Source organism: Astyanax mexicanus, chromosome 17 (assembly GCF_023375975.1).
Source record: "Astyanax mexicanus isolate ESR-SI-001 chromosome 17, AstMex3_surface, whole genome shotgun sequence".
NCBI classification, from domain to species: Eukaryota; Metazoa; Chordata; class Actinopteri; order Characiformes; family Acestrorhamphidae; genus Astyanax; species Astyanax mexicanus.
The window spans coordinates 19,554,967-19,569,713 of record NC_064424.1 but is presented as its reverse complement, the minus strand read 5'-3'; the positions used below and the strand labels follow the sequence as shown (position 1 = coordinate 19,569,713).

Genomic DNA, 14,747 nt, shown 5'->3' with positions numbered 1-14,747 from the left:
TGAAGAGCTTAAACGGCAAAAATAAAGGGAAGATTGGGGTGTTCAAAAACGTTCAGTGTACTTGTACTTTGTATTGTGTTAAATGAATGCTTAATTAACTAGCATTGGAGCTAATTAGACAAACTGTGCCCAGGAGAGCCTACTTATCATGCTCTAGCTGGGCCTAAGAAAGGAACAGCAAAATAGCGGAGCAGCCAATAAGCTCAGGACTAACAAAGTAATTTGATGTGCAGTGCACTGTCAATTTTGATCTGTTTATTAATATTTTATTTGCATTTCAATTCTATAAAGGTCGTACAATTGACAGTTTTTCACAGGTATCAAAAACTGTTTACATCAATTCTGCACTAGTGGAGATCAATTGTATGAAAAGGAAGAAACAAATTGTTTGGGTATTTTTTATTTAGCGAATATTTGGCTGAGCAAGGAACTCAAACACAGTTTTCATAGAATAGAAAAATAAAACCATTTAGTCTACCCATCACATCATTTCCTCAGCAAGCGCCGTCTAGAATATTAAATTTATCTACTTTAATGTCAGTGTCTCTCTGTTGGATTCTGCTTTTCCATGTATTCTACTGTAGGAAGACTGAGGTGAATTTGTGTGTGTGTTGTTATTTTTGTGTGTTGACAGTTTCTTTAAATAATAGAATAAAACTTCAACCATTTGTCTGACAACTGATCAGTAAACCAGTCTGCTGACTGCCGTGGTTTTCATATGACTCAGGGCAAAGCGCTCTTACGTGTGATGATATTAGAAATCACTGAAAGCTGTGCTGATGTGTTTATCTGCTTTGTTGGCCTGCTGTGATACAAACTGCTCGAACAGCGTCTAACTCTGAGAATATAGTGATACAGCTATAAAGTTAGACTTGTTTAATAAAATGAGTATGAAATAAAGTTAATACATGGGAATTTACACAATCTGTACTGCTGTAATTCATCTGTTCATCACCATGAGTTATACAGTTATATGCTGGATTATTAATATGCAATTATACAGGTATTAGATTCAGTAAACATTTTATATTAGTCAGTTATAATGTGTCAAAATTCTAAAATTCTCTATATTTTATACCATATTTTAATGTATTTTTCACACTATAAGGCACACTTACAATCCTTTGATTCACTCAAAAATCGTCAGTGCACTTTATAATCCAGTGCGATTTATGTATGAATTTTCTAGTCAGGATGTAAGGAGCAGTGAAGCCACTCCACTGAAGTACAGTGTTATACAGGAGTTTTGTTCTCAAGCAGTATTAGCATTAGCCGCTAACCATGCTAAGTCCTAGCGCTTTCGCTACTCATAGGTGACTATTATCAGCCTGCTGCTAACTCCGGCTAGCACTGCTGAAGCAGTATTAGTATAAATAGCCGCTAACTACAGTAAGCACTAGCTAGCTCTTTCATTATTCAGAGGTGAGTATTATCAGCCTGTAACCTGCTGTTAACCCTGGCTAGCACTGCTGGAGCAGCGTTAGCCGCTAAGCACTAGCTCTTTTGCTGTTCAGAGGTGAGTATTATCAACCTGTAGCCTGCTGCTAACTCCAGCCAACTCTGCCATTAGTCACTAGCCGTGCTAAGCGCTAGCCCTTTTGCCATTCAGAGGTGCAGCCTGCTGCTAATTCTGGCTAGCAGTGCTGGAGCAGCATTAGCATTAGCTGCCAACTGTGCTATGTGCTAGCTCTTTTGCCGTTGAGAGGTGAGTATTATCGGCCTGTAGCCTGCTGCATTTACCGTGTTAAAACAAGGTATTTGGGATAAACCACTAGCTAATATTGCCCTGGCTTACCGGAACTCTCAGGCATCCTTAGAGGTGCAGCCTGCTGCTAACCCCAGCTAGCACTGCTGGAGCAGCATTAGCATTACCCGCTAACTGTGCTAAGTGCTAGCTCCTTTGCCATTTAGAGGTGAGCATTATTGACCCGTAGCCTGCTGCTAACCTTGGCTAGCACTGCTGGGGCAGCATTAGCATTAGCCGCTTACTGCACTGCTGCTAACCCCAGCTAGCACTGCTGGAGTAGTATCAGTATTAGCCGCTAGCTCTTTTGCTACTCAGAGGTGAGTAGATCAGACTGTAGACTGTAGATTGTGCATTTACCATGTTAAATTAAGCTACGTGGGACAATCCGTTAGCTATTATCACCCTGGCTTACTGGAACTTACTGGTTCATCAGTGTAGTGCTGTCGGGCGGCACTTACTAGCTTTTACCATGGCTACGGCTAGCGGTTAGCTGCTAATGATAATATTGCTGTACCCAGCCTTAATGGAAATCTAAAAATCTAAGCTTTAAATAAACAGAAGTGCTTAAATCACCCAAATCACCAAAAGTTTTCAGGAGAGAAATCTGTGCTCATTTAACTTTAAAAAGAAAATGTTTTTTTTTTTTTTACATTACAATTACAGTTTTGTTTACTTAACATGGCAAAACCCCTGTTCCTTACTGGTGTTGCATAATGCATCTTATAATCCAGTGTGCCTTGTGTATGAAATTAGAACAGAAAATAGACAGTCATTGATGGTGCGCCTCATAGTGAATAAAACCACGTCACAGGTACAGTCAATTGAGGGACAGATTTAAGGCACAGCTAAAAAAAATCCAGATACATTTGTGTGTGAATGACAGCTCAACATCTGTCTGAAATAGCAAACCAGGACATGCTGTTCCAGGCTTGTGTTGTACAATAATACACAGCTGCCTGAAGGCGAAGATTGAACGTGTTGTTTTCGGGCAGACGTTTTTTTTTCTCCTTTTTCCTTTTTTTATTTTTCAAGCCACCCTGTTATTCACAGCGTATGCTGACCCACCGACACACACGCACACACACAAAGTCCTGGCATGAAAGAATGCGCGCGCACACACACACACACACACACACACACACACGCACAAACGCAATCAACAAGCTCTTCCCTCAGCACCAGGGCCGCAGTGGCCCCAATAACTGAAGCAGAAAGCAATCGATGAGCTCGCCGCTTGCAAAGAAGGCCAGATAAATTACTTTACAAACGGACACAAATGGAATTTGTAAGTGTACGCCAGGTCCGCGCGATCCGAAAGAAATAAGAAAAGGGAGGGGAGGGAAAATTAATTCGTCCAGGTTGTCTCGCTGCTCGTGAAGCAAAAAAAAAGCAAAGAAAAAAGAAAAAAGTGAGGTTTCGTGAAAGTTCTCGGAGGCATGCAGAAGAATGCGCACGAGCACCCGATCGATACAGGTAATAGATAGGCGTAAAGGTCGAGATCTGTGTAAAGTAAGATGAATCAATCTCCAACTTGTGACAAATTACGATAAGATTTTGGAAGGAGGTTACACATTATTGCAGGGTTTTCAGTGTGCTGCTGGGTAGAGAATACAGTACAGGCCAAAAGTTTGGACACACCTTTTTTTCAATGCGTTTTCTTTATTTTCATGACTATTTACATTGTAGATTCTCACCGAAGGCATCAAAACTATGAATGAACACGTGGAGTTTTATGTACTTAACAAAAAAATGACCTGGCCTCCACAGTCACCGGACCTGAACCCAATCCAGATGGTTTGGGGTAAGCTGGACCACAGAGTGAAGAAGGCAAAGGGACCAACAAGTGCTAACAACACCAACAACACCTCTGGGAACTCCTTCCTTCAAGACTGTTGGAAAACCATTTCAGGTGACCATCTCTTGAAGCTCATTGAGAGAATGCCAGGAGTGTGCAAAGCATTAATCAGAGCAAGGGTGGCTATTTTGAATAAACTAGAATATATAACATGTTTTCAGTTATTTCACCTTTTTTGTTAAGTACATAAAACTCCACATGTGTTCATTCATAGTTTTGATGCCTTCAGTGAGAATCTACAATGTAAATAAATGGTCATGAAAACAAAGAAAACACATTGAAAAAGAGAAGGTGTATCCAAACCTTTGGCCTTTACTGTATGTGCACAGATGAGCCAAAACATTATGACCGCAGTGCCTGACTACTGCCTCAAGTTCTGTTGTATTACCTAAAAAATAAAAACGACTCAATCTACAAGATTGTTAAAGATGTCCAGTGATGTGTGGCACACAGATAGTAGTAAGTAGTAAGATAGTACTGTAATCTGGCAGCAGTTCTGTAATGTATAAGGTGGATCCATTATACAGTACAAGACTCTGGGCCCTATCTTACACCTTGCGCAATGCGCATTGTAATGCTCATTGCTATCTTACACCCCACCAACAGACTTTCCAATTTTCACACTTTGTACCTCCGTCATTTAAATAGTGTCGGAGTTTAGGAATATATCTACACTGATGGGTGTGGTGGTCAGGAAGTAAGGTGTGTTCAGGTAAATTTTTTGGCATGTTTCTATCTTGACGTTGGAAAACACAGGTGCGCCACTGACCGATTAAAACCCTGACAACAGTCAACGTCACATGTTTATTGATATCTTGGACATTCAGGAGTGCCGTGCGTGTTCCATGCACTCCTTACACAAATAAATGCATCAATGCGCCAAAGTCATAGCACATCTGGCTTTTACAGGCAATGGCAAGTGATTAGTACATGCCAGCCTTCAGCACTAAGTTACTGAGAGTCTGATGATCCAAATAAAGCATAACTAAAGTTCTTAATGTATCACTTTGTTTACAGTACTGCAATATATATACAGCTCTAAAAATCTTTGATTTTGCTATTTATAGGTATATGTTTGGGTAAAATGAACAATGTTGTTTATTCTATAAACTACGGACAACATTTCTCCCAAATTCCAAATAATTCATTTATTTGCAGAAAAAATGAAAAACGTCTGAAATAACAAAAATTATACAGAGCTAACAGATCTCAAATAATGCAAAGAAAACAAGTTCATATTCATAAAGTTTTAAGAGTTCAGAAATCAATATTTGGTAGAATAACCCTGATTCAGTTTTTAATCACAGTTTTTAATCAGTTTTTAATTCTCCTCCACCAGTCTTACACACTGCTTTTGGATAACTTTATGCCTTTACTCCTGGTGCAAGAATTCAAGCAGTTCAGTTTGGTTTGATGGCTTGTGATCATCCATCTTGATTATATTCCAGAGGTTTTCAATTTGGAGAAATCATAGCAAAACATATTTTTTAAGTGTTTTTTTTTTTTCCAAAGCTGTATATATTATACATTTAATATATAATTTAATATAAATCTAATAAATCTCAATACGTGACACTGTGAGATTATCAGCTCTATTCATGCTATCTTCCTAATGTTTTGGCTCATTAGTGCACACTGCACACTGAAAGGAAGTCAATACTCAGAATCATTATAAAAAATAAAATAAAAATATTCTCACACATTTCTGTGCTAGTTACCAAAGCCTGGGAGCTAGATGCAGTAAAACCCTTTGCACGAGCAATCTCAGTCATACAAACCCAAATAGAAACAGTGACAGTTTCACAAACACATTTGTTATGTTATGTTACTGAGACTGAAGAAGGAAATGGAAAGACAGATAATCCTTCATATTGTATTCTAAGTACACAAAGCCTCCCTATTGCTGTTATTTGTTCTCGCTACTTCTCATTTCCCCTCGCATGTGTGTACATCATAATAAAAATATGGAAACAGTAAAACATACTTTACTGAATAATATTAATGTAACACGAATGCACCGGTTGCTCAACAGCTCCCAATCCCTGCACTCTGCAAACTGCAAAGTTACATCAGCCTTACATCACTTACCTCAATCTTAAATACATCCAGACTCGACTGCAGAGCTCCGGGTACAAACTGCTCTTTTACACTTATCTGAGACCACCTTCCAGCACTCTAATCCAGATTACTGTAAACCTGCTGCAGCGGAATAATACCTGTGCTGGAGCTGATGGTCTCTTTGCCGATCACGTGTCCCAGCAGGTCGTACTGGTTGAGGCGAGAGCCGTCTGGAGCCACGGACACGGACTTCTCGTCGTCCGCCGTCCAGATGTAGACCACCTCGTTATTGGTGTAGGCGTCTAAGAGAGAAGAGAGGAACGAATTAATGTTTATTTTACTGTAATTTAGGAGGTTGAGGAGATGATACATACAATATGGTCATTACTAGGGATGCAAAAGTTCTCTGTATTTTATCGAACCGTTCGGTTCGGTCTGTTCGGTTCAATACACCCTGATGGACCGCGGTCTTTCGGTGCGCGCACTAACAGAGCGAACGAATGAACGAACGCTCTGGTACTGAATGGCCAGGGGGAGGGGCTTCTGAGCGTGTGCTGTTGGGGGGAGGGGGAGGTCGGTTGTTGGTTGCAGTGAGAGCTCCTCCTTCTCCACACCACCATAAACTGGTTGTTTTCGGGACGTTTGAATGAGAGAATCTGTTTAGAATGATGTTAATGAACTTTGCAACACTGAAGAAGCACAGACCTATTATTTAATTAAAAATGTGTAAGAACAGCTAAACACAGCGCTGCAGAGAAGCTCCAAGATCTGTGCGATTATTTTTTTTAAACAGTTTAATTTGTTACTTAAGGTTCTAATAGTTTTGAATGTTTCATTATAGTTTAATTTTATTTTGTTTCCACGTTTTCTCGTGCAATTCAGTTAGTTTTAATTGGTTTTTAGAGTGAGACTAGAAACTAGAAATAAACAGAAAAACACAGAATAAGGAGAAAGGGAAACAAACTAGGAATAAACACGGAACTAGGGCTTTAGCAACACAGAAACGCGGAGAGACAGACAACAGTGGAAGGTGCAAAGACCGACGGAGGACAAGTGGCACAGGGGACCTATTTAACAAACAGGAAAAGTCTCTAAAACAGTCCCGGAGCACGGCTGGGTTGCCGCGGAGATAGTCCCAGAGAGAGGCTGGATTGCAGCGGCGGAATCCAGCTCTGCAGCCGCCATGAAAGCCAGCTCCTCAGCCTGAGGTGCTGGTGCTGCAGCTGTGGAGCTCAAAGCTGCAGTTGCCGCAAAAACCCGGACTGGATTTTTACTCTCTCCGGCTGAGTCAAGTGCGGGGAAAGTCTCTGCTCGCGGCTGGCTCGCCGGGTGGGAGGTCCTGTAGCGCTGTTCGGCAGCAACCGCGGGGAACATGGAGCGCGTTTCGACTGCCATCGCGGAAGTCTCGGAGCGCGGTTCGGCTGCCACCGCGATAGTCACGGAGCGCGGTTTCACAGCCGCCGCGGAAGTCACAGAGTGCGCCTTTGCCGCTGGAGAGGAGAGTGTCTTGGCCGCGGGAGGAGCTAGCTTTGGAGGCACTGGGGAAGCTAACGCCTTAGCCACCGGGGAACCGCCACTGGAACCGCCGGTGAGAAGAGAGCCTTGGCCGCAGGGGAACGGACGGGAGTCGGGACGGCCTCTGGAGCTGTGCGGCCGAGAGCCGGGTAGAGCACCGCCCCTGGGGGGAACGGTAACGGAGCACGGGCCGGTGCGGGGTAGAGCTCCTCCTCTTCTTCGGAGCTGCTGGGAGCGCACCCGAGAAAGTCCCATGGGTCGCGCTTGACCCGCCTCTGGTCCTCGTAGGCTCCGCGCAGTCCAGGGTGAGGACCGAGGCTCACCGCGCCAACCCTTATCGCCCCCCCAAGGAAATCCTCCCCGAAAAAGGAGTCTTTTTCCAGCTGGCGGGACCCCTTAGAACGCTTACCCCGAGGCCTGCGGCGTCCATGAGGCCTCGAGTTTTCCTGCGCCGGGATCCCGCCTGGAGTACGGCGAATCGCCATCCTGGTGCCAGTCCAGGCAGAACCTGCTGTGTCCATGTTAAGGTCGGTCTTTCTGTCAGGAAATACCCAGGCAGGGAGACGAGGAGGCAGACACAAGTGCAGGTAGGGCGAAATAAATAAATCATTTATTAAATAAATAACAAAGAAACAAGTAAACACGTATCAAAGATAATAAACCAAAACAAACGAGAGGAACTAGTGAACATAAACTAAACAAACAAGAAGTACTAAATATATATATATATATATATATATAAACAGAGAGTAAATAAACAAAGAATAACCAATAACCAAAATAAACAGTGAAACAAAATAACATAAACCTAAACAAACAAGAGATACAAGAAATAGACTAACAGGGCTAGGGATATATATATATATATATATATATATATATATATATATATATATATATATATATATATATATATACAAGGGAAGGACTAAAATTAAACAAGGAAATAAACAAGAAGCTAAACTAGGTAAAACTAAACTAAGCAGGGCAAGGGAGGAAAAACAATGGAAAAAAACAGGAAACTAGAAATAAACAGAACAACACAGAATAAGGAGCAAGGGAAACAAACTAGGAATAAACACGGAACTAGGGCTTTAGCAACACAGAAACGCAGAGAGACAGACAACAGTGGAAGGTGCAAAGACCGACGGAGGACAAGTGGCACAGGGGACCTATTTAACAAACAGGAAACACACTAGAATTGGAAACACCTGGGGCAGGGGCGGAGCTACAAATGAGAAACACATGGAAAAGTACTGAGACAGAACACAGGGGCACAGGTCACGTGGGACACAAACAGAGACATGAGACAGGGCTAAGACGTGACACTATCAGTAATTTCAGTTCCTTTTAGTTAGTTTTATAAACTCTCAATACAGTTCCACTTAGTTACCTTTTTTTCTTTTAATTGCCGTTTTTATTAGTTTCAGTTAACAAAAATGTTTTTTTACTTTCAGTTTCAGTTATTTCATTCGTTTTCATTAATTATAATACTTGGTTACTTGGCTATATTGTGATTATCACGCCAGAGCTTTTTTATAAAATCAAAATAGCATTAAAAAACAGATGACTATGTCACAGACTATTTTCTGGAGCCCGTGCTTAGAGAATATAAGCTCTAATATTGATATATCGAAACCGAATCGATACCGTGGCCCAAGAACCGCAATACGAACCCGAACCATGGCCACACTGTACCGTTGAATCCCTAGCCATTACCTTGCATTACATTACATTACATTAGGTAACATTCATTGGAGGAGCGCAGCGGCCTGGAGGTAACATAAGCCTTCAGGAGTGATCAGTGCAGGTAGGAAGAAGTCTGCTCCATCCTCACCTTGTAGGTGATTGAAAGAGGTTTGAATTTAATACGAGCAGCAACTGGTAGCCAATGGAGCTCAATGGGCAGTGGTACAGGATTGTAAAAAAAGTGTTTGCCACTTATAGGACTTGATTTCCTATAACTCAAAATGCATTTTTAAGTTTTTTTTACTATTAAGGGAGAAAAAAACAAAACAAACCAACATTGTGAACTGTGTGAAAAAGTGTTGGCCCCCTAAACCTAATAACTGGTTGGGTCACCCTTAGCAGTAACAACTGCAATCAAGCATTTGCGATTACTTGCAATGAGTCTTTTACAGCATTGTGGAGAAATTTTGGTCCCCTCTTCTTTGCAGAATTGTTGTAATGATTTTCGATCATAAACGGCTTTTTTAAGATTAAGCCACAGCATCTTAATTTAATTCAAGTCAGGACTTTGTCTAGGCCACTCTAAAGTCTTCACTTTGTTTTTCTTCAGCCATTCAGAGGTGGACTTACTGGTTTGTTTTGGGTCATTGTCCTGCTGCAGAACCCAAGTTTGTTTCAGCTTGAGGTCATTCTCCTGCAGGATCTTTTGGTAGACAGCTGAATTCAGAGTTCCATTTATCACAGCAAGTCTTCCAGGTCCTAAAACCACCATGTTTTACTGTAGGTATGGTGTTCTTTCTCAGAATTGCAGTGTTAAGTCATGCCAGATGAAATAGCGCACCTTCCAAATAGTTAATGTTAACTTAATGTTGCCTATAATTGTACTCCACACAGAAAGACCTAGGGGTTGCAGCTATCGATTATTTTAGTAATGGAGTACTCTACTGAAAAATCGATTCGATTAATCGAGTAATCGGATAAAACGTATTTGTTTGCTTAAAGAGTAATTAAAAAATACACAAGAGAAAACAAGACATTTCACTTAATAATGAATGACCAATTGATTTCCTTTTTTAGATAAGCTATATTTTTTAATTCACAACATACATTTCCAAACTGCAAACACAAATAGAAATAAATAAAGGAATAATAATAGTTTAATAATTAGTACTTTAATAAATTTAGATAAATTATTTTCAACAAGGATTTCTTGTAAGTATCAAAACTATAGGGAATTAATTAACTACAGTGCATCTTAGCTTCTGAACAGCAGAGATGTTAAACAGTTCGTCCCACCAAGTCGGTGACATATGTATTTGTTTATAAACTCCTCAGCGCTGTGTCCACTTGCATAAAGCCTGTATTAAAGTCAAGAATTTTCAGTTTTTATAAACTAACTGCACATTAGACAGTATTTCTAATAATCAGCGCTCCACAGAGCTGTCGTTATGTTATTATGGTAAATTAATGTTAATCTCACTGATTTGTCATAAGTTATATTAACCTTCTCTCGGCTCCTCCGCTAACGTGTCCTCGGCTGAGACGGTGCAACATTAAAACGTGCTGTTGTGGGAGGCAAGAGCGAATACACGCTGTCCAGCCTAAAATGCTCCATTATTATTGTCCTTTTTTCTTGTTGTCGCTCTTTTCCCTCGCCGCTTCAAAATACCCTCTTCTGAACCAAAACCTCCGGCGCTTCCTCCGTTCCTCCTGTGTGCGGGTGATGTAACGTTGGACGCGTTGTCACATTAAAAGCGCGAATTACCGCACGCTGAGTTTTTTAATTAAATAAATGATTACTCGAGGCACACAAAATTACTCGATCATTTTTTTTAATCGAGTGACTCGAATTACTCGAGTAATCCAACCACCCCAGCTGGGAATTGAACCCAGGCCTTCTTGCTGTTAAGCAATAGCGCTACCCAATGCACAAATTCTTCAGCATCATTATTATTTTTTAATCAGGCAGACACTGAACCAGAGCATACAGTATATTATGAGAAAAAAAATATATATTATTATAAATGCCTGTAATATGTGCTAATAGGTTTTTCTGCCCTCTGTAACTCTTGTGGACTTGAAAATGATACACAATCTCTTATTAATTATGATGTAGAAAATATGCTAAAGTGCTGGGCCGGTCCCGTAATTGTTCTGCCGTGTTTAAACAAATATTTCTAACTGGCGTGTAACGCGGTCTGAGAGAAAAAGCATCGCCTTTCATTATGAATCCATAACGGGGCCAGAGAATAGCAACAGCGCATTCATACGGTAGCAGAAAATAAAGCTTATGAAAAAAAGTGGAACAATCAATATGAATAAATGTATCTCAATGAGTGCAAACCGAATGAAAGTTTAATACAGTCTGCCTGTGGGTTGGGTGTGTGTATTTTATTAGATTATGGTTCTGCTACACTGAATCCACTGAATCCAAGGTACATTTTTTTTTTATTTTTTACGTTAGAAAAAGAAAAAAATCTACAAAGGTTGAGGGGTCATTATTTTTGCATAATTGAGAAGGACGTATTCAGAAAGAGCATGAAAAAACTGCCCCATGCTCATTACAGAAAATACAGAAACACAAGGGCGAAGAGAGGGGGAAACAGCAGCTAGGCCCAGCACCACGGATATAATTCACGCAGCAGGCTGTGGTTTGCTAATTAAATTTTGATGACCTGAGAGGAAAGTTATTGTTTTATTCTGTTGGAGGACCATTAATCAAAAGCTAAACACATCAAATTTAATGCCAGTTCATCTATAATGAATAGTAATTGGATATGAAGTGTATTATTCTGAATTCAAACACGCAGTTTGTGGCAGGCAGCTGCCGCCGGTGTTTGTACAGGGATTTATTTACAGCTGGCGAGCTGATGGGGAACTAGTAGGAGTGAAAAGGTCAACAGTGTCACCGGCTTTCAGCAAACTCAACCGGAAAAGTGCTGAAAGTCAGTGACTGAGCTAAAACTCCATTAATACTGAGAGTGAAAGGAAGAGATGAAAAGATCGACCTGATTTTGTGTAACACTGATATTTATTGGACGAATAATTAGACTAACTCAGCAACAGATTCTGACCATTCATTATTCATGTGCCATATTTTTTATGGAATATAAGGCGCATCATATTTTAAGTACCACTATGAAAGAACATCTATTTTATGGTCTGTTTTTATACCTAAGGCGCACCAGATTATAAGGCTCATTTAAAGTGACACTGTAAGGAACAGGGGTGCTGCCATGTTTCCCTTCTAATTTTTTTTTTTAAGTCAAACAAGCGCTGGATGTTAATCTACACAGATTTCTCTTCTGAAAACTTTTTTTTTTTGGGTGAGTAAAGTGCTTCCATTTACTTACAGTAAGCTTATAGATTTCCAGTATTTTAGCACAGTTAGCAGCAGTGCTAGCCAAGGTTAACAGTGCTTAGCGCTAGTAAATGCCGTCCTACAGCGATACGCTGAGGAATCCTGAGTGGTTCGGTAACCCAGGGTGCTATAAGCTAGTGATTTGACCCACAGATCTTATTTTAATATGGTAAATGTGCAGACTACAGTCCAATAATACTCATCTCTTAACTAGTGCTGCGTTTAGTGCTAATGCTAATACTAATACTGCTTCAGCCTTAGTGCTGGAGAAACTTCACTGAAACTCCTTTATAACGCTGTACTTCAGCAGAGTGGCTTTACTGCTCCTTACAACCTGACTGGTAAAGTTTATACATAAGACACACCGGATTATAAGGCACATTGTCAATTTTGGGGAAAATTAAAGGATTTTAAGTGCTCCTTAGAGTGAAAAAAGTACGGTAGACTATAGTTTAGGTTTAATGACGTATAAACAGAAAGACGGAAATTGATTATTTTAAAATGTTTTCCTAAAATCTGTTAAAAATGTTTTTTTTTTTAAGATGAGAAACAAAACCTGGCAGCCAGTCAGGGGCGAGGTCATTTAATAATATACATCAGTTTCCGGCGCCAACGCGAGTGGCTGCCTGTTCCAGTAGCTCCGTCTCCTTTGTGTGTTTTTTCGAGATTTTTACGTTTATTTATCGTCTCTGTGCTACTACACACGTCTAGTGTGCATCTTATTTATATCCTAAGGATATTTTTAGTGTAAACAGCGAGGAATATCGTGTTTATTCCCGTGAAGAACTGCTGGCCCTTCGACCCGCGGGACGTGGGGGCATTGTCCACACAATACCGGGGGAACTAAGGAGGAATTACCGAGGCTGTAGGGCCGGAGCTAAGCTAAAGGCTAAGCTAAAGGCTAAGAGTACGGAGAAGCGCTGGAGGTACAAACCCTCAGTTCCGTTGGTGGTTATGGGGAATGTCAACTCACTGACCAACAAAACCGACGAGCTAGCGTGTCTGGTGAAGAATCAGAAGCTCTACAGGGAGTGTAGCGTGCTGTGTTTCACCGAGACCTGGCTCACCCCCGACACGCCAGATGCTAACGTGGAGCTACCCGGCTTCTCTACAGTGAGAGGGGATAGGGACCCGGCGCTATGCGGGAAACGGAAAGGTGGGGGAATCGCGCTTTTCATTAACAACAGATGGTGCAACCCTGGACATGTAAACGTTAAGGAGGTGATCTGCTGTCGGGATATTGAACTGTTAGCGGTGAGTCTCCGACCTTATTACATGCCGCAGAAGCTCTCTCATGCGATCCTCGTCTGTGTTTACATTCAGCCGAGAGCGGACGTACAGGCGGCGTGTGACGTCATCCACTCCACCGTCGCAGCGCTGCAGACACAGCACCCTGACGCCTTCTATGTGATTACTGGTGATTTTAATCACGTAACGCTGGACTCTACACTGCCTGCCTTTTTCCAGTTTGTGGACTGTCCCACCAGGAAGAACAGAACCATAGACTTGCTGTATGCTAATGTGAGGGATGCATACAGGGCTATTCCACTACCACCGCTGGGGAGATCAGATCACAACCTGGTCTTCCTACAGCCTCAGTACAAACCACTGGTACTGAGGCAGCCCACTACCACACGCCCATTCAGAGTCTGGTCTCCTGAAGCAGAGGAAGCCCTAAGGGACTGCTATGACACCACTGACTGGAGCGTGCTGCTGCACCCACATGGCGAGGACATTGAGGGGGTGACTCACTGTGTTACAGACTACTTGAATTTCTGTATGGATGTTGTTGTTCCCACAAAGACTGTACGCTGCTTTCCAAACAACAAACCTTGGATTACCAGCACCGTCAAGGACCTCCTCAACCAAAAGAAGAGGGCGTTCAAAGATGGAAACCTGGTAGAGCTGAAGCGCGTACAGGGGGAACTCAAGGTACGTCTTAAAGAGGCCAAGGAGTCTTACAGGAAAAAGGTGGAAAGAAAGCTGCAAGATAACAACACGAAGGAAGTCTGGGGTGCGATGAAAACCATCACTGGGTGCAAGAACAACAGCGGCAACCCAGCAGATGGGGGTGTGGACAGAGCAAACCAGTTTAACAACTTTTACAACAGGTTTGACTGTCCTGCTCCTGCTGCCCCCTCCTTCTACCCCCCTGCAGCTTTACCATCATCTCCATCTCCACCGCCACCACCATCATCATCTCCATCTCCACCATCTTCATCATCATCATCATCATCATCATCATCATCATCACCACCATTACCCTCACCTCCATCTTCACCACCACCACCACCACCACCCTCTCCTCCATCATCATCTTCATCACCCTCACCTCCACCATCTTCATCACCACCATCACCCTCACCCCAACCATCTTCTTCATCATCATCATCACCACCATCACCCTCACCCCCACCATCTTCTTCATCATCATCGTCACCACCATCAACACTATCAGCTAGCAGACAAATCAGCTCCTCCAGTCCACCAACCTTTACTGCAGACCAAGTCAGGAGACAGCT

The 14,747-nt window shown here is 41.9% G+C and overlaps 1 protein-coding gene across 1 annotated transcript in view; it reads right to left on the bottom strand.

Moving 5' to 3' along the window:
* LOC103031495 (gamma-aminobutyric acid receptor subunit alpha-3) overlaps positions 1 to 14,747 on the bottom strand; it is a 237,099-nt gene that overhangs the window by 55,453 nt on the left and 166,899 nt on the right. Inside the window, exon 7 of the mRNA XM_049466513.1 lies at positions 5,819 to 5,962. Coding sequence (XP_049322470.1) covers positions 5,819 to 5,962 — 144 coding nt within the window. The remainder of the gene's footprint in view (positions 1 to 5,818; positions 5,963 to 14,747) is intronic.